The sequence below is a fragment of the Harpia harpyja genome, chromosome 13 (assembly GCF_026419915.1).
Source record: "Harpia harpyja isolate bHarHar1 chromosome 13, bHarHar1 primary haplotype, whole genome shotgun sequence".
Classification (NCBI taxonomy): domain Eukaryota; kingdom Metazoa; phylum Chordata; class Aves; order Accipitriformes; family Accipitridae; genus Harpia; species Harpia harpyja.
The window spans coordinates 26,090,640-26,118,431 of NC_068952.1; the positions used below are offsets into that span (position 1 = coordinate 26,090,640).

General features: G+C 39.4%; 1 protein-coding gene across 1 annotated transcript in view; it reads left to right on the plus strand.

Annotated features, from left to right (window-relative positions):
• NLRC4 (NLR family CARD domain containing 4) overlaps window positions 1-27,792 on the plus strand; it is a 103,212-nt gene that overhangs the window by 279 nt on the left and 75,141 nt on the right. The window contains 20 exon segments of the mRNA XM_052806652.1: window positions 9,434-9,693; window positions 11,082-11,165; window positions 11,168-11,238; window positions 11,240-11,407; window positions 11,409-11,458; window positions 11,460-11,761; window positions 11,764-11,830; window positions 11,832-12,277; window positions 12,280-12,339; window positions 12,342-12,541; window positions 12,544-12,582; window positions 12,584-12,791; window positions 15,068-15,157; window positions 15,395-15,455; window positions 15,936-16,108; window positions 25,155-25,208; window positions 25,211-25,246; window positions 25,590-25,761; window positions 26,686-26,754; window positions 26,756-26,949. Coding sequence (XP_052662612.1) covers window positions 9,434-9,693; window positions 11,082-11,165; window positions 11,168-11,238; window positions 11,240-11,407; window positions 11,409-11,458; window positions 11,460-11,761; window positions 11,764-11,830; window positions 11,832-12,277; window positions 12,280-12,339; window positions 12,342-12,541; window positions 12,544-12,582; window positions 12,584-12,791; window positions 15,068-15,157; window positions 15,395-15,455; window positions 15,936-16,108; window positions 25,155-25,208; window positions 25,211-25,246; window positions 25,590-25,761; window positions 26,686-26,754; window positions 26,756-26,949 — 2,804 coding nt within the window.

The window sequence follows — 27,792 nt, forward strand, 5'->3', positions numbered from 1 at the left end:
CCTGTTAGCATGTTTAATTGTAATTCTGCTTCTCATTTCATAGATATTTTCTTCATGTCTTTCTATATGCTGCTTGACCCATGTAATCTGCTTCCTGCATACTGCTAAAAAATAGTATTTTGAACTTCCGGTATCAAAAGATTTGCTGGAAAATGCTCAGCCTTTCAAATATAACTCTGCGCTTTTTCTTTCTTTGTTGAATAAAAGCATCATCACAAATATTTTCCTTCCATGATGAATATGAAAAAATGCATCCTTTTGACTATTCAGAAGGAATTGCCTCCATCTTTACTATCCAGCGATTTTACATGGCTCTACCTCCCAGTATTGTCAAGGTCATCTGCAACCCTGTTGATAATTGCTTCCCATATACAATCCTAAATCTGTTCTGTTACCCTATACCCTTTTTTTTCTCCCATTCTTTTTGATTTAGAATCATAGAATCATTTAGGTTGGGAAAGACCTTCAAGATCATCGAGTCCAACCATCAACCATGCCCATTAAACCATGTTCTGGAGTGCCTTGTCTACGTGCTTTTCGAATACCTCCAGGGATGGTGACTCAACCACTTCCCCGGGCAGCCTGTTCCAATACGTGACAACCCTTTCAGTAAAGAAATTTTTCCTAATATCCAACCTAAACCTCCCCCGCTGCAACTTGAGGCCATTTCCTCTTGTTCTATTTCCAGCCACCTCACTACAACCCCCTTTCAGGTAGTTGTAGAGAGCGATAAGGTCTCCCCTCAGCCTCCTTTTCTCCAGGCTAAACAACACCAGTTCCCTCAGCCGCTCCTCATAAGACTTGTGCTCCAGGCCCCTGACCAACTTGGTTGCCCTTCTCTGGACATACTCCAGCACTCAATGTCTTTCTTGTAGCAAGGAGCCCAAAACTGAACACAGTACTCAAGGTGCGGCCTCACCAGTGCTGAGTACAGGGGAACAATCACCTCCCTGCTCCTGCTGGCCACACTATTTCTGATGCAGGCCAGGATGCCATTAGCCTTCTTGGCCACCTGTGCACACTGCTGGCTCATATTCAGCCGGCTGTCAACCAGCACCCCCAGGTCTTTCTCTGCTGGGCAGCTTTGCAGCCACTCTTCCCCAAGCCTGTAGTGCTGCATGGGGTTGTTGTGACTGAAGTGCAGGACCCGGCACTTGGCCTTGTTGAAGGCTCCCTCTCAGTATCTATATGCAGTTTTCATGGTATTTTTTAAGCTATACTTGGCCCCTATATATTAGTTGTGTTCTTGGAAGTCCCCTGCCATTCTGAGGTTTCTGGACTGCTCTCCTGCAATTCCCTTGTCTAGAAGGAAATCTGGCATAGTCACAAATCAGACATAGAATGCAGCACATTGCGTACACTCTAGAATCGCTGCCTTTTTAGTTCATAATTAAAATGCATTAGCATATCCAAAAACTTCTGCCACGGTTTAAGCTGCTACATCCAAGATAGCTCCTCTACCAGGCCTTGCTAGCAGCAACTGTGATGAATAGAATAGAATAAATAGGAGTTGGAAGGGACCTACAACGATCATCTAGTCCAACTGTCTGACCACTTCAGGGTTGACCAAAAGTTAAAGCATGTTATTAAGGGTATGGTCCAAATGCCTCTTAAACACTGACAGGCTTGGGGCATTGACCACCTCTCTAGGAAGCCTGTTCCAGTGTTTGACCACCCTCTTGGTAAAGAAATGCTTCCTAATGTCCAGTCAGATAACCTGTAAAGCATCACCTAGTGGTCTATTCATGATCTGGTAGATGATAGTGCTGTGAAGCACATTTTTGACTGGCCTACAGAGAGACCTATGTAGTACTAAAGAAGTTGCAAAATAATACAATTGAGATGCTGTTGCCAGGCTTTGAAGAATCAGGAACCAGGATCTCATGTTTTATGTGTTCAGCAACTACTAGATTTAACAGAAAAGCTCCCAGATAACCTTGCTTAGGCTTAGCCACTAGCTCCTTCCCTCTGCTCCCTGCTGATTACCAATACATTTGTTCTCTGAGGACACTTTTTTTCCCTGACATCTCAGGGAAACAGGCTTAAATTTGGTATTCATGCTACATATATTTAATTCTACTTCATACATAGAAGTCATTAAATGCCATGGAGCATCAATATGGATGTATTTTAAATTGAAAAAGTTACGGGGTGAGAAATTGCATTAGAGCAGTGGTTTGATTTGGAGAAGGAACCTCCTTTCTCATATATATCCCATTAAAGGAAATCGCTGTGAGTTCCATGTCAAATAATTTTGAACAAGTAAAAGCCAATATGATTTTTATGGAGAGAGGATGACTGAAAGCTTCTACTTTGCCATATCCAACCATAACTGAAGTTTGCATTTATATCAGATATAACTTGGGTTCAGGTTCTCTGTGGGCATTTTACAGTGATTATCAGTTCCCTTGCAGTAGCAGAAAAAAAATCACCTATAATTGCATGTAACCTATTTTTTTATTGAAAACTGTCTTGATAATACAAAATGGCCCAGATATTTGTGTAATTTTATTTCCCCGTTAAAAAGTTGAGCAATCAAGACAATTGGTAAGAGTAACTAATTTTCTTAACTATTATGTGGAACTTGTTTGTTACAAGACCTTTGCAATAGGCTTCCTTCAATTTCTGATGTCTCTTCTTCTACTCTGTTACAGCCAGCCTGCCAGAGTTCAAGGAGCTTTTGAATGATGCTCTTAGTCATATGGTTTATTGGTAGCTAGTCCTGTGAGGAGGAGGGAGTTGGACTTGATCATCCTTATGGGTCCCTTCCAACTTGAGATATTCTATGGTTCTATGATTCTATATTATATTTACCTACACTGTTATCATTGTGCTGTGCCCTGTTGTTGCTGGGCTATCTCGGATGCTTCTGGAAGCTGTGCCCTCCCTAGGATGCCAGACATTCCTGGTTTTGGACAAATTTAGAGTCATGGAATCATAGAATCAATTAGGTTGGAAAAGACCCTTAAGATCATCAAGTCCAACCATTAACCTAGCACTGCCAAGTCCACCACTAAACCGTGTTCCTAAGTGCCACATCTGCACATCTTTTACAATACCTCCAGGGGTGGTGACTCAACCACTTCCCTGGGCAGCCTGTTCCAATGCTTGACAATGCTTTTGGTGAAGAAATTTTTCCTAATAGCCATTCTAAACCTTCGCTGGTGCAACTTGAGGTCATTTCCTCTCATCCTATTGCTTGTTACTTGGGAGAAGAGATCGACACCCACCTCACTACAACCTCCTTTCAGGTAGTTGTAGAGAGCGATAAGGTCTCCCCTCAGCCTCCTTTGCTCCAGGCTAAACAACACCAGTTCCCTCAGCTGCTCCTCATAAGACTTCTGCTTCACCAACTTGGTTGCCCTTCTTTGGACACACTCCAGCACCTCAATGTCTTTCTTGTAGCAAGGAGCCCAAAACTGAACACAGTACTCAAGGTGCGGCCTCACCAGTGCTGAGTACACGGGGACGCCCACTTCCCTAGTCCTGCTGGCCACACTATTTCTGATACAAGCCAAGATGCTGTTAGCCTTCTTGGCCACCTGTGCACGCTGCTGGCTCATATTCAGCTGGCTGTCGACCAACACCCCAGGTCCTTTTCCGGCAGGCAGCTTTCCAGCTGCTCTTCCCCAAGCCTGTAGAATTGCATGCAGTTGTTGTGACCCAAGTGCAGGACCCAGCACTTAGCCTTGTTGAACCTCATACAGTTGGCCTTGGCCCATCGATCCAGCCTGTCCAGATCCCTCTGTAGAGCCTAGGCTCCTTTTGGCTCCTGTCTTTGTTTGTAGGTTTTTTTGTTTATTTGCTTGTTTTTAATTTTTTTTCTTTAACTACATATAGAGTTGACAACAAAGAATGCCATGTCAAGGAATTGGTTGCACTTAAGGCAGACCTGTCACTTGCTTCATTGTAATTCTTATAGATTGAAATTGGGTCTCAAAGCCTTTAAGGAGTTTGGTACCTGTCTTCTAACAAGACTAGCACCATACACTGCTAGAACAAGACTTGGCGGTACTTCTTGCTAACCATGAGAAGTAGCTCTCAGGGTACTGTAAAAGGGTGGGAGGAGACAAAAGAAGTCTCACACTGGATCAGCTTTGAGGGCGAAACTTGAGACAATGATAATTAATGACAGACTATTATGCGATGAGTCACAAATGTACATTTCATTAATGTGCCAAACAGGAGCATTGAGAAATGAGATTGCGTGATAGGCTGGGTGACTAGTTCTTTCTCTGCTCATTTCATGGCTTCATGCACTGGATCCAATGCTTTGCGTGTGCTGTATGATTTTCTAAGTATAACTAAAATACATGTAGGTTGATGTGAAGCAGAAGACAGTTCTGTGACACTGCTGAGCGTGCCTAGCAAAGAAGAGATCTTGTTCGCTATTTGGAAATATTTTCCATATTTTCTCATTGTCTATGATTATGACTATGATCTCTGTATGAACATGAGCAAGTCAGTCATTCTATTTCTCTGCTTTCAACAGACTGTTTATAAAGACATTCATTATCTTCTTTTTAAACATGATTTTGATAATAGAAGGAAACTTGTTTTAATTATTTCTTTTCCTAGGGACTTTTTTACCAGCTGAGAACCAAATGGAATTTCACATAGAAAAGATGCTGAAGGAGACAGGAAAGACATTCTGCCCATGCTTACCTAAATTAAGAACAGTGAGTATATTTTCAAGAGTTGCTCCTCCTGATGCCTTGTCATACAAGAACAGTGAAGGATCGAGAAACACACCTGATCTAGGCACTCTGGATTTTTCTCAGCATTTGCTCAAATATTAAGATGTTGGCTGTCCTCCCCCTCCTTTCAGCCCCCTTCCCTTCCCCTTCAGACTCTGCAAGTGAGCAACCCCTTGTCCCCTGCCTGGGCTGTGCCAGCGGAGGGCACTCTAGCACTGCTTTTGCCAGATCAGACCTTGCCCAGGATTTCAGTTCAGGGTGGGATTCTGAAAAAAAGTGTTCAAAACCATTTGAGTAACCTGTTTCACCCAGACGCTGCTACTAGATTTCTCAGCATTTTATGCATTTTCCCCTTCTGTGCACTTTAGAAATACCCTTCATTGATTAAGGCCCAGACTACATGTAAAAATGTGAGCAATCATAAAGTGCTCCAGTTGGTCTGCTGAAGTTTAGGTTGTCTTGTAGCTCTTTGCACATAACAACCCTTTGTATCTTAACTGTTTGCAAGCGCTGACTTCACTACTACCACCAGTGGGACAATTTGCTTGCGCTCTGACTTACTATATAGTAGTCAGGGAAAGGAAGTATTTTAAAAGGCTGTAGAAAGCTGTGCTGCATACAAATGCCTTGTTGGATAGCCACAAATCCAATCTATCTGCAAATGGTTATCTTAGGAAGGGCTCCTGTCTGATTTTAATTCTAGAAATATAAAAATCATGCAGTATGTGAATTTAATGGAACATTTTGTAATATTTACTGGGAAAAGGAAGTCAGAAGCATTGATGTTAAGAGTCTTCTTTTGATTTCTTGGAGGAAGTCTGGAGCCAACTGCTGTGACAGGGGAAGTAGCAGAGTTGCTGGGGAGTTTTATTCCTAATGTCTCAGAGTAATATCAGATTAGGCTAATCTTTATGCTGATAGTATAAATCATCCACTTTGAAATGGGTTTTGCATTTGCATCTAGGGTTGTTAGATGCCTCTTTGGGCCTGCCTCACTATAGCTAGTTGCTTGAGTCAGTGCTGCTCTAATTAGTGAGGAAAGCACTGAGCCCTTGCTTCCTGGAACAGCAAGACTCCATGGTTTAGTCTAGATATCACAGAGTCCCACAGTGAACATCTTACTCATGAATTAAAGTTACTATCTTTCAGTGAAACCATTAAAGAGTGAATGAAGTAAATGCATTGTAGATACACTCATTTCTACTGGTAGTAGAAATATTTACTAACTTGACCATTAACCCTGGACTGAAGGCTAGAGTTTTGATAACTGCTGTATCATAAAATTTCAAATAGTTATGAACTGGAACTTGCTTAACATCAAGAAACATTCCATATGTTTCTGGCAACAGAAAGGTATTGCACAACATACTCTTTAAGCAAACAAGATATTAAGTAATTGTACAAGGAGAAAAGGAACCTACAGATAATATGGCATGAGATTTTGACAAGCACTATGACACTTCACTGCTTACTGAGTCTTTTTAAGAGCACTCTGAAGTGGGTTAATGGCTTTCTTTCTTACCACTACCTTCTCGAATATTTTTAAAGAAGAAAGTTTAGAGAGGTTTTAACTTCATTTTGCTATAAATTTTTTTCTCTTAAGTAACCTTACATGCCTTTGGCAGTGGGGAATTTACAACTATTTCTTTTAACTATTTCTTTAAACAAAAAAGAAAAGCCCGTATGCATTTGCTTAGAAAAACTATTAGAAAAGTTGTAATATTTAAGGTGATACTTTTTACAGGAGCGAGTTCAAATTAGTCTTTCAGCACTGTGAAGCCAGTATAGTTTTCCAGAAGTTATGACTAAGTAGTAATCTAGTATACTAGCAGTTATTATTAATTACTATTAACTATTAAAATACTATTTAGTGTGCTACAAACTATGAGATTATTACTAAGTAAAGCTGGCAATACTGGAGACTACTGTAGATTCTAGAAGCTTTAGAATATTTAAGTTGGTTTAGAGAGGGTTAATGTTAATAGACTGTGCTTCTACACTTGATATTTGAGTATTTTAAGGCTTTTAAAAAAAGCTTGTCTAAGCAAACATTTAATTCAGTATATTGTTAAGTTACTCTTAAAAATTGTGGGTTTCCTTACATGAGGATGGTGATTAACTTTTACAAATGAGAGCTGGGGGTTAAAATTGATAGCTCCATGAAAATATTGGCTTAATGCTCAGTAAAAGCAAATGGAAGGAACTGTCAGGAAATGGAGAATCAAAGAGAGAACATTATTATGGCACTGTGTCCATCCATAAAGCCATATGATATCTTAATACCATGGTCTGCTCTAGCATTCTATCTTAAAAAGAATATAATGGAAATGGAAAAGATCCCAAGGAGTGTAACATCTTACAGAAGGCACTGCTGGAGACAGGATACTGAGCTAGATGGACCTTTAATTTGACCTACTACATATTATCACAAATGTACTATATTTTCTCAGTTGTATCTATTAAAAGTAAGTAATTTTATTTAAGGTACCTTTATTTAGTTTTATGCAATGAATACATGAATTTAAATGTTGGTTTTATACCCTATTACCTTAATTGCCATTTCCATCTGAATGTGTCTTGGTATCATTCAAAGTAAAAACAAATAAATAAGTAACGTATGGCTCATTCACTATCCTTAATGATAAAAATGTAAAAAATAAGAATCTGCATATATATATTACACTATGAAACTATGTGAAACATGAACTGAAACAATGTGAAAAATGAACTGTATCTTTCTGGTTGTCAAAAATAATGACCAAATTTACTTTAAAGGTTATATTTTAATGATTATGCTGGTCTATGGGAATGATCTGTTTCTTAGGAATTAAAGCACAGAAGATTAAAATAACTTGCTTAAATCAATATTTCCCACTTATTGATTTGAAACATGCTTTAAAGTTATCAAATACATGTATAAGATTGTAGTCAATTCACCTAGAGAGAATATTATTACACCTGACTAATTTCATATCAGCATTTCACAAAAGGTAATTTTTTTTCTGGTCTAGAAAAATGAGAGTAATATCTGTAGTAGTCAATCTTTTGATTTGTTTTGTTTTTCCTTCTGGATATTAGATTCACTGTTCCACAGTTCAAGCACTGAAACTTTCAGTCTGAACAAGTAAGATTTATAAACTACAGTTTATTTGTATTTAATGTTAGATGTAAATAGTAATTAAAAAAATGAAATAACCTTAAAAAGAAAACATCTTCTCAAAACCCAATACATTATAATTGCTATATTTATGTTCTAGTTATATAATATGGCTATTTATTAACATTGTAAAAAGTCTTGCTCTAAAATGTTTTTAAAGGTAGCCTTTACGGAGAATTTTTATAAAAAATCCCTATTTTACCATGTTACAAATAGAAAATTTTGGCTTAATAATTTTTTCTGACGAAATACCTTTCTGAACTGGGTATTACTCGTTTTAGCTATCTTACAGTAATTTCTACAGTTTATTCCAAAATATTGCAGATAATTTCAGACTTGTAAAGACCATCTTCTCCCTTTCCCCCACAATTATACAGAAGCTTAAGTTTTATAAAATTATCCCTGAAAAAGTCTTATTTACTGTAATATTCAAGGTCTAAAAAACTTAGTGGAATGATAGTCCAGTTTTATTTTGACATGTGCATGTAAATCAATGCCCCCAACATTTATTTTAAAATTCCACACAATGAAATTACAAATTTGCAAAAAATGTAAAATTCTCAAAATGCAGCTCTTTCTGGAGAAATGCTTGTGGCACATACCCATCTTCCCACAAAAGACATTCCCATGACTACCCTAGTTATTACTATTATATCTTAAATCTCTCCTGGATTTTGTGGAAGGAAAGAGAACAGAGCTGCCCAACTGAAATGGGGCTGTCCCTAATGACTCCAATTTTCCAACATCAGGCCAGAGCCCTACCTCATTCCTATCATATCTTTCTTTTATCTCCTTACTGCCTACACAATGCTGTTACCTACCTTAAACTGGCTATTCAAAAATAATTTTGGCCAGATACAGGCACTTCTTGGCTAGCTTGGGAGCTGAGAATCTGTGCATTTCTCCAAGCTACACACAGATAAATATCAGATATATATATTCCTTCTGGTTAGGAGTGCTTGCATGCCCCGACACTGATTCTTAGCCATCCCAACCACAGAGTACAGAAGCCTGTTTGGGGATGTTTTCATTGTGGGATGTGTTCAGGACTGCCTGTGAGCTTGGGCATTAAATGTAACTCGTTTGACTTTTTTATCTTAAAATGAGTGTAATAATATTTAAGTACTTCATACAGGTTTTGTTTGAAGAATCAAATTATATTTGTCATGACCTGCATGAACTTGCCAAGATTTTCAAATGCAGATCCAGAAATATGAACCCATATTTAGACATATCAGTAAATAATATAACTTTAAAAAGCAATTTCCATTGAAACTTTTAATATGTTTCTGTGATGCCAACCAACGTCTCAGACATATTGTGTGACTTTTGTATCCATACTGATACATTCCATACTGCATCTTTTTTTACCAGAAACCTCCTAACCATTCACAGAAACTTTTATAAACTTTTCTACATTCTTATGAAGATCTCACCATTTGCCAAATGCTATTTGTACCTGTAGGTATTAGCCACTCAGTGCACCACAAAAGTGTGCACTGAATACTGAAGGACAGATTACGTTTCAGCTACTGTTTGAGCTAGACTTACTCTAAGAAATTGAATTCTCTCTTCTCAGTGAAATTATTGAAAGCAACAGAGTACATCTCATTCAAAGAATGGTAATGATCATTGTCGAGCAAATAGCAGATAACCTTTTGGCCTGCAATGTCATATCTTGTGAAGAAGTGAATGCCACTGCCTGTGAAAAGTTTGAACAAGAAGACTCAAGAATGATGATTTACATGATTCTGAATAAAGGTTCAGAAGCCTGCAATATTTTGGTTAAGTCACTTGAGAAACACAAGCCTTTTCTCTTTCATGACCTGCAAGGATATTGTAAGTATTACTGCTTATATTTTTGTCTTCTAATCAGGAGTTAATTTATTATAGAAAAAAACCATGAAAAACTTGCAATGCACTCATTTTTACCATAGTCTTATAATTCTGTAGTTAAGTAAACTCTAATTTGATCTGTATGGTCTAAATAGTTTCATCTGAGAGAATAAGAGAGTGAACACTAAGAAATTTTACAACTGTTAAGACACAAAGAGGGGAAACCCAAATCCAGTGAAAAATTCTGAAAAGGTGAAAATCATCTGTGATCAGATAGTTGAAGTTCAGACAGTTAAACACATCCCATCACTTGTTTATTATAAGAGAGCTGTGGGTGAGCTGAACACTGAATTATATCAGTTCTATGGACAAAATTAATATAAAATCTAATGGGGATATGTAATGAATTTTTCAAACATACACCTCTTCCCTGGAAGCTGAAACTACTTGTGCACAGGCTGCAAGTTCGTTATGTTGTTAAAGGACTATCTTATTGTATAAATGTAAGGCATACACTTAGGCTAATCTTTTGGCACTCCCAGAGAGGTATGACATTTATTACCGAAACATTTCCCTAAAACAGGTTTCCCTGATTTCCTTCAGTTTGTGGGACTGTGCTTCTTTACTCCACCTGCTTCAAAAGTCTGATCTTGAAATACATGTCTGACTCAGCCCTGTCCCTTAGTCTCCATCTATGTGCTTTAAAAAGTAGTGCATACAAACCTTCCAGGACTCCCTTTAGAAGCTGGTGTTTTGTAAGCTTCAGACTTTCTAGATGTTACTATATTTTATTGTGTCTAGGATGGAAGGTTCAATTAAGCTCACCTCCAAACTGTATGAAAGCAACTCTTAGACTAACAAAAAGTAACAAAAATGCAAAAGACATAGTTTAAAAAAAGAACTAGGTTAAAAGTTCATTCGGTCCAACTGTCAAAAACTGTTACTGATTTACAAATCTATCTCTCTCAATACTCCAATACCTTTCATGTATCTATAAATGCTGTATTTCCATATTAAAACCTTATTACATAAAAAACATACTTTCATCATGCCTTTGCACATATAAACTTTCATATGCCTGTATGCAAGCTTACATTTTTGGAATCCAATGCACGAATAGGGTAAGTCCAAAAGGCCTTCAAATAAGGAATTAAGTGGAGCCAGAGTGGTGTCTGCAGACTGTATGAATCTTCTGCCCAAGGATTAACTACAGCCCTTATCAATTAAGTCTCGCCTAGACAGTGGACAATAAATACATCTCATGCCTCTTGCTTATCGCCATTTCATTAATTTAGCAAGTACGTTCAGGTGGTTCTTCCAAAAGTACTGAAATTTTAATTGACAAACTCATCGACTATTTAATTCACTGATACATGATCTGTTTGCCTTAGGTACTACCAGGCAAGTGGAACAAGATAAATTAAATTATTTGATTCAGGTTTTAAAGTATGTGTATCTATCTTCAGCTTTTCAAAAATACATCCTCTGGGTAGTGATATTGGCATAATTTTTTATTCTGGAACTGCCTATACTGATGTCTTGCTGTGGAAAAAAAAATATACATAATAGCAGGAAAGGGCAGCTGATGCTTAACGTCCTTCTGGAGGAACTGAAAAATCCCTGCATTATAGAAGGAGAAGCTGGCAAAGGAAAAACAACTCGTCTAAAAAGAATTGCTGTACTCTGGGCTTCTGAAAATTGCTCCGCTTTGAAAAATCTTCTAATTCATTTTCTTTATCAGCCTGACTAGCACAAGACGTGGAATATATCACTGTCTGTGATCAGCTTCATTTTGAACACCACGTCATCTGCAAACAAGCTTTCATGAAAATGCTACTGGTACAAAGACAAAAGGTTCTTTTACTGTTAGACGGATATGATGAATTCAAACCCCCAGACTGTCCAGAGATAGAAGCAATGATTAAAGAAAACCACAAATTCAGGAACATGGTTATTATTGCTACCAGGACTGGATCTATTCATAAAATCAGACAGTTTGGATCACTGATTGCTGTAATAGGAGATCTATCAGAGAAGAGTTGCAAGAAGCTCATTAACAATGTCTTGACAAACTGGCTCATGGTCTGTTAAACCAGCTTAAAGAGGCCACTTACAAGAAGAACCTTATGAAGACTCTACTCTGTCATCATTGCTTATGCCACCCAAATGGGTGAAAGTAATTTTCATCCAAGCACCCAGACTCTACTTTCCTCTGCTTTGTATGACTTGATGGTGGAGAAAAACAGGTACAAAACAAAAGAAATAACAGAAAATCATATGATGCTGAGCATAAATCATTGTGGAGACTTGGCTTTAGATGGAATATTTGATCAAAGATTTGATTTTCAGTCTGAGGATTTAGCTGACATAAAAGAAAAAGTCCTGCTAGCTTCAGGTCTTCTAAATAAATACACAGCTCAAAGACTAAAGCCAACATATAGATTCTTTCACAAATCATTTCAGGAATACACTGCAGGCAGAAAACTTTGCAAACTATTGACATCCTGCCAAGAAGCAGAGGTGAAGAAAAGGTATAGTTATCTACAGAAAATTAATATTATTTCAGATATTACTAATAATTATTTCAATTGATTGTCTACACTTGTGGATCCTCTCTAGATGCCACTAGAATAATTTTGGACTTACTGAAGGAATTGATCAGCATAGAGATAATTCTGAACTGTTTTCATTAAATAATCTGGCTTTGGAAAGAGAATACACAAAAAAATCAGAAAATATAACAGAAAAGGAAGATTTAACAGGAACTGACAAGGATATTTTTGCGGAGTGTATCATTAATTTCTTTTATGAAAGTTCTTCAAAATCAGCCTTGAGCAGAGATTTTGAAGAGGGTTTTTTTGTGATAAAAGTATTTATATTAATACTCAAAATATGTTGCTCTGCTGCAAGCCTCAAGCTGCACATCAGCAATAGTGCTGGTATCACAGGAACATTGAAAGAAGTCCTTGAAACCTGTGAAAACTTACAAGATCTTACTGTGGAGTCCACACCTCTTACTGTGGAAGATCAGCAACAGATCACAACAATGACAAGGCTGAAAACCTTATATAAAAGAGATCTGCAAAGTGAAAATCTGGAAGGTACAGTAAATGAGATCTTTTAGATAAATGTGGATGAGAAGGTAAAACAAAGGGGCTCGTGGCTGCCTTGTATATGGAAGATGCCTGGTTTTGATCAGTTTGACAAATGTTATATTCCTAGAATGCAATTTTATATTCTTGGTGAAAGTGACTGCAGTCTACTTAGTTACGTAAATTTACTTATGTTATTTAGTTGTGGTAGGTCAGGTCTGCCCTTTGAATTCCTGTAAACTGCCATTTCATTATATTCTTGGTTCTTGGTGCACAATATATTAAAAAATCTGTTTTTTAATAAAATACTAGGTGGGAGAAAAAATGTAACAACACTGGTGCAAATAATCCGCAGTAAATGAGATAATGTCTATACGCTAGCTGAATTTTGTAAGTGCCATGGGATACAGCACACCGTCACTTAGTTTTCACAACAGATGCATATGGTTTTGGCAGCCAGATGAGAGTGTTGTAGCCTAATCTAGACCTGTAACATTGGACAGAAATTTTCCCTCATTGCTTCCTACATCTCTGTCATAATATCTGGGTAAGCATTTTTTTGAAAGAAGTCTAGTTCTGATGTTAATACCTAATGTGATGGAAAATCTGCAGTATCTTTTGATAAGTTATTCCCATAATTAAATGCTTCTAGCTTGAATAGTTGTTTTCTCTGAAAATTGCAATGGCATTATAAAGAAGAGTGTAGTAATTATAGTGTAGTATGCTCCAGACATATCTGAGGTGAAGGATTCTAGTTAGGATGGGGGACATTAGTTCCTTATGCTGTGAATCACACGCATCCGGGATCCTTCAATGTTATTGTTAGAGCAGGGCACTAATGGAGGATGGGTGCATCTGCTGCTGGACTGTACTCTGAGCTTTTCCTCATTCAAGCTATCTATGAATGTATCTTGTCTTGAGAAATGTACACAAGCACTGATGATATCAAATTTCAGAGATAGGTGATCATGAGTCAGCAAAGCACTCTTGCAGTGATAAAGACTAAGCACATTGTGGGCAGTACCAGTGTACCCTGGGAAGTGGTTATTCCCTTCTATTCTGCACTCTTGAGGCCAAATCTGGAATATGATGTGCAGTTTCAGGCTGCTCAAGTATAAAAGAGATACTAACAATCTGGTTAGAATCCAACGGAGGGCCACTAACATGGCTAGGGAGCTGGAACACCTGATAACCTGATACACAAGGAGAAGCTAAGAGAACTGGGCATGGTTTGCCTGGAGAAGAAGAGGCTAATGGGGAAACTAATTGCAGTCTTCCATTACCTTAAGGGTGTTGTAGAAAAGATGGAAATTTTCAGAGCTGCACAAGTAAAGGGCAAGAGTCAACAATGTCAAGTTTGTAACAAGGGAAGTTGCAATTGGACATAAAAAGTTTTTTACCAGGAAGGTGATCAAACATTGCAACAGGGATCTGGATGTCATTTAATCACTATCCTTGGAGATTTTCAAAACTCGGCTGGACAAGGCCCTGAGCAACCTCATCTAACTTTAAAATCAGCCCTGCTTTGAGCAGGAAATCGAACTAGATGACCTCAGAAGTCCTAACCTGATTTTTTCGATCATTCTATGACATATAATCTCAAGATTATTCTGGAACTACATATTAATTAATGCTCTTTCCTGTGTGCCCACATATGCCAAGATTGTTAGGAAGAAAAGCATAAGAATGTAACAACAACAACCATACTGATTCAGAGGAAGGGTCCATCTACCTTGGTTCATTGTCTCCAACAGCACTTGTAAATGGATGTCTAAGGAAGAGCAAGAACAATGCAAGAATCTATAATAATTTCTTCTCAATAATCTCACAGCCTCTGTTTTAAGCTCAGACCAGTTGCCTGTGCTTATGATTTGTTTATTCAGTGACCTCCCCAAAGGGTCCTGCTAGTACTTGTCTGTCTTTGCTTTGAGCCCATGTACACTTCCTGCATCTGCATCATCCTTTGGCAAAGGGTGTGAAGGACTATGTCCTTAATGTTTGTTTTGGACTAGTTTCAATTGGTGGCCTCTTGTTCTTGTACTGGAAGAAAAAATCCAAACAGTCAGTCTCTACCCAACCTTTTCCTTGCACTCATTATTTTGTAGACCTCTGTCATATTCTCCCTAGGTTATCCCTTTTAGATGTTCGTATTTTCACACAAAGCTATTATTTACTTTTCACAAGAACCTGATATCAGTGAAGTGTATCTGTTCCACAAATGAATTTGTTCCTGTATTAAATTAAAATGCTGTATACATCTATGTTGTTTTTTTTTTTTTCAGCAGGTGGACTTATTTATGGAATAAAGAAACCTGTGAATGCTGAAGGGCTTGTAGTTAACATAAGTATGGATGAAGGTGATGCAAAAAAATTAGGTAATTTCCTCTCTCCTATTTTAGACCATAATCAAGTATATAGTGCTGAGAATGTGAATGTTTTAACAAGTTGGTCTGAAGTTTGTATGCTATTAGGACATGAAAATCGTATCATATAATTTAGAGAAGTAATTTCTTATACATTTGCGTTGAAGTCTTGATGTGTTCTGTATCCTGATCATCACAAAGTATTGCAGTGCTCCTTTCAAGTCAGTAATGCATGCTGTAGTCAAACAGATCTAACATACTGATCCCAGGACTGGCTAATCTGCATGAACCACAAGTCAGGAGGTTGCAAAGATGATACAGTTCCCTTCCCTGACCTATTGCTGACTTTCTGCAAGGTCAGCCACTGGATACCAAGGTTGAAAAGCTTGAATAATGTTTGCTAGGGCCACACAACCCTGTAACTGAAATGGAGACAGCAATTCATATGTCTACCCATCCTCTCTTTGATGGCATGGTAAAAAAATGCTTTTCCTGGATTTGTTCCACAGGAAGATCACATTTGATCCTCTATGAGTTACTTTCTCTGGGCTGAGGGGCAGTTTATATTGATTACACGATACAGTAGCTGAACAGGAGGCTGTGTTTATAATTTTTTTTCAAACAAAACCTGTCATATATTTCATGGCATCAAAATATAGATAGTTGTATGCCAGACAGTAAACATCTAACTCTGTCTAGCCATTTGCTGTGATCAAGACATTATAAACATACCAAAACAGTTCACCTAACAATGTGACCTGGGTTGTTTTTTTTTTTCCATTCCATTCATAGCTGAAGGTAGCAGAAATTTGAGAAAGCTACGCTTATTATACATGAATCATTTGACAGCTATTGGGGATGGCATAACCTACATTGTAAGATCAGTCTCTGATGAACTAAGTGAACTGGAAGAAATCCAACTAGTCCACTGCTGTATCTCCAGCAATGCTGTGGAAATTCTAGGTAAGAATAGTAATAGTAACTTTACAAACTGAATATGCATGTTTTGAAAATCAAAACATAATTCTATAACAGAAGAAAAAAGCATATAAGGATAAAATCAGAAACACTTAGGTTCACATTAAGTTTCAGTTAGCAGAGATGTAAAATGCAGTAAGGCAAGTTTTATATAAAGCTTTTATATAAATCCTAAGTATAAAGGTTATATAAAAGAGAAAGATAAACTATTGCATAGCTCTGTAAACAAACAAAATAGGAAAGCAAATAATGGATGATGCAAGCAAAATTAGTTTTCAAAGTTGTTTTTGTTTCAATCATTACCAAAAATATTAGTTCTGATCAGGTACTTAAATCATTTAACAAGGTCACAGTAGTACAAATAAGGATAAATAAAAATTATTTAACTCAAACACATGAACTCAGGTTAGCAGAACCTAGGGAAATTCACAATTAAGTATGTAAGGAACAAGCTGAAAGAATCATTGAACTATAGACAACTGTCTCTGAACATTTGTGGAGGCAGGAAAGTGGAAAATACAGTATCTTTTCCTTGAAAGGAGCAAATCATAGAGAAGCCAACCTCCCTCTGACACCAAGAAAAATTCTGAGACAGATTATCACACATTTTGTAAGCACTTAAATTATAGAGATAAAAGGTAGTGTGAACAAATCACATCAAACCTTTCCAGGGAACAGGGTAATAAGATTGTGAAAAGATAAGTCTGGATCTATCATAACTCAAATGAGGTTTTTAACCTATCCTATACAACATCCTTAACAAGAAGCTAATGAAATATATACAAATAAAATGGGTGCACAACTGGTTGAAAAATTACTTTCAAAGAGTTATCACAAATGTTTCACTAAGTGAGAGCACATTTTCATACAATCAAATCCTTCCTTGTTCTAAACAATATTTTAACTGATGGCTTAAATGACAGAATGGAGGATACGCGTATAAAATTTCAGATGATACTGAGCTTGGAAGGCTTACAAGCCCTGTTGGAATACAAAACCATAAATAAAATTGGATGCAGTTAAGAGGTGGTCCAAAAACAACGATAGGGGATTCAGTATAGACAGATGTAAAGGGCTGTAGCGGGGAATGAGACATGAATTTCATGAATATAAAATGGAGATTTACCTGTGTAGCAGGAAAGAATCAGAGCTCTTCTGTGGAAGACTGGAAATATTATGCTATTGCAAAAAACATCTGCTGGTGAGTCCTGAGCAAGAAATCTGTGCCCAACCTCAGTATCATAATTTAAAAAGGTATGGAGAAATTGAGAGAGAGCACCAAGAACAGCTAGAGGTTAAGAAAATGTGACTTAGGAGGAATGGTTTAGTTTTGTTTTGGTTGAGAGAGAAGACTGAAAAAGATATGATAAATTTTTTATGCTCTTTAAACATTGCTACAAAGAGATGAGAATCAACCATTCTTTTTGTCCACTGGGAGAAGAAAGTAGCTAAATTTGCAACAGAGAATATTTAGATTGGGTATTGGCAGAAACTTTTTAAATCCAGGAAGGTAAAATAGTGCCTAGGGAGAATATGGAAATTTTCGAAGAGCAAGATAGGTAAATATGTATCATGAATGGTTTAGTCTTATCAGTATCCTGCCCCATTACAGATGTTTAGACTCTAAGGTCCCATCTAGTCCCACTCATCCACAGTTCTCTGATTCTGTAAAATATACATTTTTATATCATAACAAAAAATCTTGACAGCTTTGTGAAGCAGGAGGTTGAAGTCTCCAGGGCTTAAACCACTAAAGAATCTCCCATGTGTTCAGACAGCTTTGCCCTGCTTCTGTGTTGCAAAGTGCCACACTTTCTCCGCTGCGACAATCTAGGGAAAACGACGCATCGCCAGGGACTCACCCTGGGGAGAAAACGGACCAACACAGATACTGTGGATCAAATGGTTTCTCCGTTTATTAACTGCGCAACACTCAGTTATATATGTTTCTAATATCTACTCACACATAAGCCATTTGTTGATTGGTTAACATGTGCCGTTCACGTGCTTAAACAATAGTCTAATTGGATAAAGTCTTCTGATCACGCGAATAGTTCCTCCACCTGCATGCTGTCTTGCACCCTGTCTTTGGTCACGTTGCCCTCCTGTTATCAGTCACGTAGGCCCGACCTTGTTCTACTTTTGTGCTTACTTCAACAAACTTATAACAAAGAACAGTAGTGTCTTGTGCTAGCAAACACAATAACAGTTGTGCCTTACGCAGTTTCCCTCGTTCTCCCACAAGTTCTCCCACAAATTCTCCCACAATTCCCCCTCCCTAAGCTCATCTAAACAGTTTCGCTTGCAATAGGTGAGTACAATACATAAGCATGCATAGTTTGTTTAACTATTCTATCTAACATACTTTTCAAAAGCGCCAAAGCACAGGGAATGATCATACAGACAATGGCCAAAACACACAGACCTCCAATGATGGAGAAACCCCAGTTTTTCAACCAGCCAAACCAATCCTCAGGAATACCTGAAATCCCTACCACTTTTACGGCATCTTGGAGTTGTCGAATAATCTCGGCTTGTTGCCTGATGGTTTTCAGCATCTCGGTGTTGTTTATAAAGTCTAAACAACAAAATTCTGGAAAAAGGGTGTTGTTTCATTTGCATCCTACCTCAAATTGAGCCAGTAGAAAATCTATGGGTGGAAGTAGTGCTTGTAATTGATTTGTTGTCGTTTCCTGAAGCGCTGTTAATGCATCGATGGCTCGAGCAGTGGCATTTCCTTGTTTTAAAACCAAAACAGGCTAAAGCTTGAATATTCATTCTGTTTATCCAAGGTCCTACTGGAGTAACCAATGAGAGTGTCAAGTATAAAAAATCAGTGGGTAAACGGACGTTGGTGTCACAAGAGCTGTCCAATTTCGTTACCTGTACAGTTCTTTTTTCTCGACGTGTCACTTTGATTAATTGTGCTTCTGTAGGTGCCCAGGCTCTCAATCGTCCTATGGAACAGAGTCCTCCTCGCAGTTTTGGGGGTATCACTTTGTAGGCTGTTAATCCTTATTGGTTCCTTTTACATCTGGTCGGATCCATTTGGCCGGTACCCATCTGGGTCCTGAGTCTGTTTGGACACAGGTGTATCCTTGCCCCCATTGTAAAATGGGTACCGGCCCTTGCCATTCCATCGTGATTGGATCTCGATACCGAACTGGTGCTCCCAGCGTATGGTCAGATAGCAATGCGGTAGAAAAATGTCGCTGTGCCGCGGTGTGATGCTGAGATGGATCTGAGTCGCCTCGTGGCATATGATTTATTACCACACAGGCCTTGGCTAACAGTTCATTTTGATAGCTTACAGGTACCTTCTCCCCCTCCCTAAGACGGTCTAACTGTGTCTTTAGGGTTTGATGGGCTCGTTCAACGATTGCTTGTCCTGTAGAATTGTAGGGTATTCTGGTTATATGTGAGATGCCCCACTTATTTAAAAATTCGCGAACTCGAGAACTAATATAATTGGGGCCATTATCGGTTTTTATTTCTTGTGGAACCCCTAATATACTGATGGCGTGACATAAATGTCGTATGGTGGTGGTGGCGTTACTTTTAGTTTCGGCAGTCGGGCAGATATAGCCGCTGCAAGTATCTATAGTAACATGTAAATACTTCCAGGGTTTGAAAGGTTCATAGACTGTGATGTCTGTTTGCCAAATTTGATTCGGTCGTAGACCGTGGGGGTTAATTCCCCATGTCCAAGAGTTAGTTTGACGACAGTGTGGGCAAGAAGCGACCACTGCTCGAGCATCAGACAGGGGTAGTCGGAATTGTCTTGCTAGTGCTTTAGCTCCCTGATGAAAAAATTCATGAGAAAGTTTGGCTTGTTGTAGAATGGGAACACCTACTGTCTGAATGAGGGTTCCTGCTGCTTTGTCTGCATGAGCATTTCCCCCTGTTAAAGCGCCCGGTATTTGTGTATGACTGTTAATATGTGCAAAAAATACAAGTTCTTGTCTTTTCTCTAATATGGATAACAGCTCTCGAGCAGGTTCAGTCCCTCCCGGTAAACTTTGTTTACATTGTTGTGTTAAGTTATACACATATTCGCTATCTGTTACAATATTTAGAGGGATGGTAGGCCAAGTCGTTAAAGCAGTTAACACAGCATGTAATTCTAAAATTTGAACAGATCCTTGGCTTTTCCAAGCTCTGGTATGCCATTGATTGTCCAAAAACCAGGCTATAGCTGCCTGTTGAGTCATTCCAGAGGCATCTGTAAACACAGTGAGGCCTTGGAGGGGTTTCTCTGAAATGGGTGTTTGTGGTTTGAAGGTTGATGATAATAGACTCTTAATGAGAGGGTCACCCCTAGCCGGGATAATTTGCCCCATAAAATCTGCTAATGCCGCTTGTAAACACATATCAAACATTAGTAATTGTTCAAAATTACGGGGACTAACAGATGTTGAAATAAATTTAGGATCTCTTCCTGATAACTGCTGCGTTCGTCGTCGTCCTCGAGAGATTGCATCTGCCAATGCTACTAAAAATTGTGGTGCGGCTTGTTTGGGATAACTGGTATACAGCCATAACAAAGGACATACCCGTGAATCAATGAATTGATATATTAGACCATTTGCTCCTTCTCGTTGCATAGTTATATGCAATTCTAATGGGATTTCTGGGGTATAACGGTTGAGACTCTTGTGAGCTAGTTTAGTAGTTATCTGTTGTAACACAGCCTTTTGTGTGTCTGTCAATGTGCGAGGAGCTGCAACATCTGGGGTTCCTGCTAAATCTGCTAACAAGGGTTGTAACTCCTTGTGTGTTATGGGAATAAATTGTCTTAACCACTGTAGGTTACCAACCAACACCTGTAGGTCATGTAAGGTTGACACTTGGTGTTCAATTTGTAGTTTTTGAGGCTGGACTGCCTGTTTCTGAATGAGTGTTCCCAAATATTTCACTGGAACAGTTGTTTGTACTTTTTCAGGTGCTATTTCCAGACCATGTTCTTTAAGAGTTTGAACTAAGTGTTTTAAAGTTGTGTTAATGTCTCCCTCCCCGCATAGCAAAATATCATCCATATAATGATAGAGAACCCAATTTTGATGTGTATCCCGAAACTGATGCAACGCTCGAGAAACAAACCACTGACACAGAGTTGGGGAATTTTTCATCCCCTGTGGTAACACCGTCCAATGGTAACGTTGCACTGGTTCTTGATTGTTGATCGTCGGGATCGTCATCGCGAACTTGGGTTGATCGTCCAGATGGGGTGGAATAGAAAAGAAACAGTCTTTTATATCAATCACTACAACAGGCCAGTTTTGGGGTAACGTGGATGGCCAAGGTAAACCTGGTTGTAAAGGTCCCATGTCTTCAAGAACGGCATTGACCGCTCTGAGATCATGTAGAAGACGCCAGGCACCTGACTTCTTTTGGATGACAAACACAGGGCAATTCCACGGACTAGTGGTTGGGACTAAATGTCCCTTTTCTACTTCACGCTGTACTAATAGCTGTAGCTGAGACAATTTTTCTTGGGGAAGGGGCCACTGGTCAACCCACACCGGTTGTTGAGTTTTCCACTTCATGGCTAGGGCCGGTGGGCATTGGCCAGCGGCCCCTATAAAAAATGCGGATCTGTGTGCAACTGTGAGTCAGAAACTATGCGCAGCGACAAGCCTTGCATAGCGTCTCTCCCTAACAGGGGTAAAAGAAGTCCTTTTAAGATAAAAGGTTTGATAACAGTCGATTGGTTCTCTCCTTTTATTTGAATTTGAATTGGCAAAAGGCTTTTTGGGTACCTCGACTTCCTCCAACCCCTGTTACTGAGATGCTGGTCTCTTCCAGAGGCCATGACACTGGCCAAACTTCTTGTGGGATTACTGTAACGTCGGCCCCAGAGTCTAAAAGGGCTCTAATTTGGCATATGGTCTGTCCCCATCGCTCACACACTGGCTGCATTGTACATTCAATAGTAGGTCGCCTTGACATATCTAATACCAAATGGGCCATAGGGGTATCTTCAGGAATATACATTGGTATTTCTGTGAGGGAAACTATAGTGGCTTGTATAGCATCGTTTGTTTCAGTGCACATTCCCGGAATAATATCGACTCCCCATTTGTGAGCCCCATCACCCACTAAAATTCCACCCGTACTCTTTCCCGATCCTCCTCTCTTCAACGTTACCGTTGTTGGTTGCTCTACCCACACTCCTGTGGTAGTCTTTAAAGCCCATCGGTGGTCATCTTCCAGGGCAGGGGCTCGTCCTTTTGCTGTCCAATTGTCGGTGATTCTCGGCATTCTACGGGATATACTTGACAGGATGGATTGTTCTCCAGCAGCCCCGCCCGCCCTGCGCTGGGACCGCCCCTGTAGTTTCCCTGATGTTCCCCGGCCCATGTCATGCGACATTGCTTTGCAAGATGCCCTAACTTCCCACAGCGGAAACAACTCCCTTTTTGGTCTGAATTTGGCGTCCTGCCCAGATTGGCTCTAGACACTGAAGGACACTGGCTTCTAACGTGACCGCTTCCCCCACAACCAAAGCAAGAAATGTTTCTCCTCAGGTTGTTATTTGTGCAATTGCGAAGTACAGCTGTAACTGCTGCAACCACAGGTGCTGCTGCAGTTTGAGCTTCTGCTTCTAACACTCATTTAATCATATCTGCTACTGAAGCTTTTGCTGGCAATTGCAATAAAATTTGCCTTGTCTGGTCATTTGCTTGTGTACGAGCTAATTCTTTCGCAAGAACTGGCTTAACCTCGTCTGGTATGTCTGCTACCTCCACCACCTTTTGCAAACGCTCTAAGAAATCCTGATATGGTTCATTAAGTCTCTGAATAACCTTTGTATACGGGACTCTTTTCTTTTCAAACTTACTAACCTTCATAAATGCATTTCTAGCACACTTTGAAGAAGCCGCTATCACCCGACCTCGCAAACCGGCCTGATTTTGAGGGGATGCATGATCTCCGGTCCCCGTTAACTGTGCCATAGAGACCCCTACTAAATCGTGTCCTGGAGTAAGAGCGTCCAAAACAACCACTTCTGCTTCCTCTTTAAATGCCTGCTCCCAGAGGCACATCAAAGGTGCCGTAAGTGCTGCACGCGCCAGCTGTCTCGAATCAAAGGGTAGTAACGGCTGAGCATAAATCACATCTAACAAAGCTTGCGTCCTTGGGCCTTGCAGTCCATCATCTCTACAGCTCGTTTGCCATTCCTTTACTAATTTGTAATCTAGTGGTTGCCATCTAGGTCCATCTTGAGTGATTAACAACGGACATGCTAATACTCCCCCTTCATCTGAAGGTTTGAAATCCACACCCTCTAGAACACAATTTTTTGCTATTAACTTCCAATCCGTAAACACCGGAGGCTGTGCTGCACGACCTACAACACTTTAAGCATGCTGTACTGTCTGTTCAATAGTCGCCACTAAGTTTTTAAATTTCGTCAAAACCTCCGTCACCTCAGTGATCTGATTCTGTTTTGCATTCAGTGGACTCTCCTCATCCGAGTCCGGCAATGGAACTGCTTCTGCTTGCAATTTCTTTCTAATGCAACATTCTTTTTCATCCGAATGTACCTCTATCATAGACACCGGGGGTGCACTAGGACCCGTGGTTGTACTACTCGCTGGCGGGACATACTTAGAGGGCTCCTCTGACTCATGTGAAAACAATCCTGGCGGGGGGAGAGGTGGATACCCAAAAAAAGAATCCTCTAATTGCCCACGAGAGACTGGAAACGCTAAGGCGTCCGGAGCATCCCCTGCTCCTTCCACTCTCTCTACTTGTTTTCCCAACATCTCCTCACCTCCGACTCCTGTAGCGTCTTTACTCTCTTTGTCAGCCTGTACCTCTAACAAATCAACCACCTCTCTACTCGCCTCTCCGCGCAACACCGCTGTAGCCGCCATCCAAACTGCCTTTGCCTCTCTCCCCTTCATCAATACGGTCAACACTGAACCAAGAGCTGCGAGCTTATCTGCAGCTCCTTTCTTCCCACTCAAACACTCCTCCACCAACTCCTCGCACGCAGCCTGCAGCCGCAACACATCAAATATCTCTCCCGGCTTTACTATGAAGCCCCGTTGTATCATCCACTGGATGAGACTCGTGACTGGAGCCGTATGCACTCCACAGTCCACGTCCCTGCCTACCACCTTTAGTACCTTAATAATTATTCCGATGGATGCCATCGTCACTGGCAGGATCGCCCCGAGGGCCACCTTCCAATCGCCTGGCCAGGCAAAACACTCGCACACTCCGCGCCCGCATCTGCGTCGGGGTCACCACTTGCCGCACTTTCTCTGCTGCGACAATCTAGGGAAAATGACGCATCGCCAGGGACTCACCCTGGGGAGAAAACGGACCAACACAGATACTGTGGATCAAACGGTTTCTCCGTTTATTAACTGCGCAACACTCGGTTATATATGTTTCTAATATCTACTCACACATAAGCCATTTGTTGATTGGTTAACATGTGCTGTTCACGCGCTTAAACAATAGTCTAATTGGATAAAGTCTTCTGATCACGCGAATAGTTCCTCCACCTGCATGCTGTCTTGCACCCTGTCTTCGGTCACGTTGCCCTCCTGTTATCAGTCACATAGGCCCGACCTTGTTCTACTTTTGTGCTTACTTCAACAAACTTATAACAAAGAACAGTAGTGTCTTGTGCTAGCAAACACAATAACAGTTGTGCGTTAAGCAGTTTCCCTCGTTCTCCCACAAGTTCTCCCACAAATTCTCCCACACAAAGACAACTTAAAGTTGTCTCATTGCCACTAAAGATTCACTTAGCCACCAGAATATAAGTTATACAGAACCATTATTCCAGCTCTTACAGCTGGCCAGGTCCTTTATTTTATCAATTCCTAGAGACACAGTTAACAACAAGAGAGCACAGTTTGCATCAGAGAGGCATCAGAAAAACAAGAAAACTCTGGAGGTTTTTAAAAATCTTGTCTTGCTGTTCATTAAAAAACAAAGCTAAGGAAGGTGCAATAGAAGACAAGTCATGCTGCACTGAAAACATGCATAACAAGCTTTTTTCCTCCCATAGCTCAGAATCTTCGTAATTTGCCAAAACTGAATGTACTTGCTTTGTCGGAAAATTATTAGAAAAGAAAGGAAAAGATGTTATCCACAGACTTGGTAAGTCAGAAGTTTTCTTTATCTAAACCATTTGAATTGGGAATGAGCTTCAATTCTAAGACCTATCCAGACAGAAATTCAAGAATTCTTTCCTCTTTTATTTTTAATTAGGATATAATTGGTATCCTGAACCATTTCCTCTCAGTGAATGGGAAGTTTTTAGAAGTGAGGAATATTGTATGCAATTGGCTGCTCTGTCTTTGCTATCAAAGCAACAATCTTGGAGTCTTTAACCTACCAGTATTTTCTTCACTGTTGAAATGTGATTTGGTTTAACTTTTTAAAGTGATTTTACAGCAAGCTGTTATAACAACAACAAAAAATTGCACTTATTTTCATTTAGTTGATGGCTTAAATGTCCTGCCTGGGATGAAAGTGCTGATGCTTCCCTGGGGCAATGATGTAAAGGTTTGCCTAAAAAAATTGTTAAAACTACTGGAAACAATGCCACAGCTGACGAAACTTGGGTCGAGGAAATGGAGCCTCACTGATGTGGAGGTTAGAATTCTAGGTAAGGAAGGGTACTGTGGATGAGCAAAGGATGAAGGACAAAAACTAGACAAAACTCAAAACCAGTTCAGGAAACCCAGCAATAAGTGAAATAGCATCAAGTCTGAGTAGGAGATAGAGAGAAAGAGAGATGATATATATAGCATTAGATGAGCCAAATAACGCCCACATTTCTGCTCAATGAGGACCATTTTTCGCTGCATAAGTAGTGCAAGGAAGACTGCAGGCAACTGGAGATTCTGGTGAAGAAGCTCCTTGAGAGGGAATCGTTTCTGATTGACGGATTTATTATCTCCTCCATAAACATGGCAGGAATAGAATTGGACTCTTCTTACATTAAATTGTCCACTAACATAACATCTGTTACAGAATGTATGTCAATAGTAGAGTTAAAAAAGGCCAATGCTAGTATAACTTTTATCAAGGTAGATAGCTGAAGATTGGGGAGATATAAAAACTACATGGATTCACATCACTCACCCCTTCTGAAGATACAGTAGAAATGAAATGTCAAAATGAATGAGAATATTCATGACCTTGATCTTGCAATGCTTTTGTGTGAGTGGTCATAAGCAGCAGTCCATCAGCCCATTTAAGCTAATGACCTCTCTGTAGTTAAAAGGATCCTGTTGTATGCAACATACTGCAAGGTTATGTTTTAACAAGGAAGAAAAGTCTAGATATAAAAAAAATTGTGATCTGTGGCTGCTATATTTTACATTCTTGGTTCTAAACAAGAAAAAAGTAATATGCAAGCACATGTTTAAATCCTTTTCTATTAAGTGTGGTATTGTTTTAAGCATAGAAGTTCAACTGAATTCAGTAAGACTCAATTCTTCAATATCCTGAATAGGAATCATTTTCTTCGTTAGGGCTTGAAGCAAAAATAAATACATAAATACATAAATAAATATATGTTCACAGGCAATTTTTTTTGAGAAAGAACACCTGCAGAACCTTCAGCATTTGGACTTGGCAATGAATTGTGTGGCAAGCAAAACAGCTTTCCTTCATGCAGCCACTGATCTCTCTCAAGAAGCTGATATCTGTAGATTTCAGCAGCAAACAAGACTGGGTGCCTGCATCACTGTTAGTCTGCAAATTAAGTCAGGTACCAACCACACTGAAATATTTAAAGGAGGTTGAAGTCGCTGGATGGAAGTTTGATTGCCATGATCTTGGACTTATGGAGGGTGCAAAGACAAACTGCGGAAAACAATTTCAGCTAGTGCATTCTTAAACAGAACAAGCTTTCCCAGGGGACATTCACTTACAATCCTTCATGTTTGAGAAATGCTCTTTTCTATAACCACTCATTGAATCAGCAGCTCTAGGGTTATTTGGATCTCCTGGTCTGCTAGTGAGACTGGCGTGAGAATAGTATCACATCCTTTTCTGGGAGAAACAGGTCAAAAGAAAGTAAGAGAGAGATCACCTTGCATTAGCCCCAAATCCAGCAACCTGTAATGCCTCTCAGCCTTTAAATGGTTTCAAGGAGTGTTTACTTTATCTGTGTGTGCTTTCTATGAGCTCATTTTTATTAGCTTTAAAGTTTAACTGTGTAGATTAGGGAAAGCTCTTAATAAAAAGGTAACAAAGCCTGCAACTTGATGGATAGTAGGTAGTTGTTTTACCAGGGTTTTTTTTCAGTTAGATAGTAAAGTTGTCTGTCCTAGCACAGAGAAGCTTTTCCTACTGGCAGGGCAATTCTAGTATAGCTACATCTCTATAATACACTACAGGAAAATGTATTGTAGAGACAGAATATGCCAATGAAAAGTTAGAACTCTAAAATAACAACAGTATGATTAGAGCATATTAGCTCTACAAAAAAGGGCATGATCACACAAGTGACCATGAATTAAAGAGAGATGTCACCAAGAGCTATTCTGCAGTTATTAGCCACAAACAAATTCTTACTCCACAGCAAAACACCAGATAGCTTATTTCAAGTGACTTTCACCATTTTTAATCTACCACCATTTTGACTAGTGAAAAGAAGTCAGCATTTATTGCTTTCTTTCACAGTAAGCTAC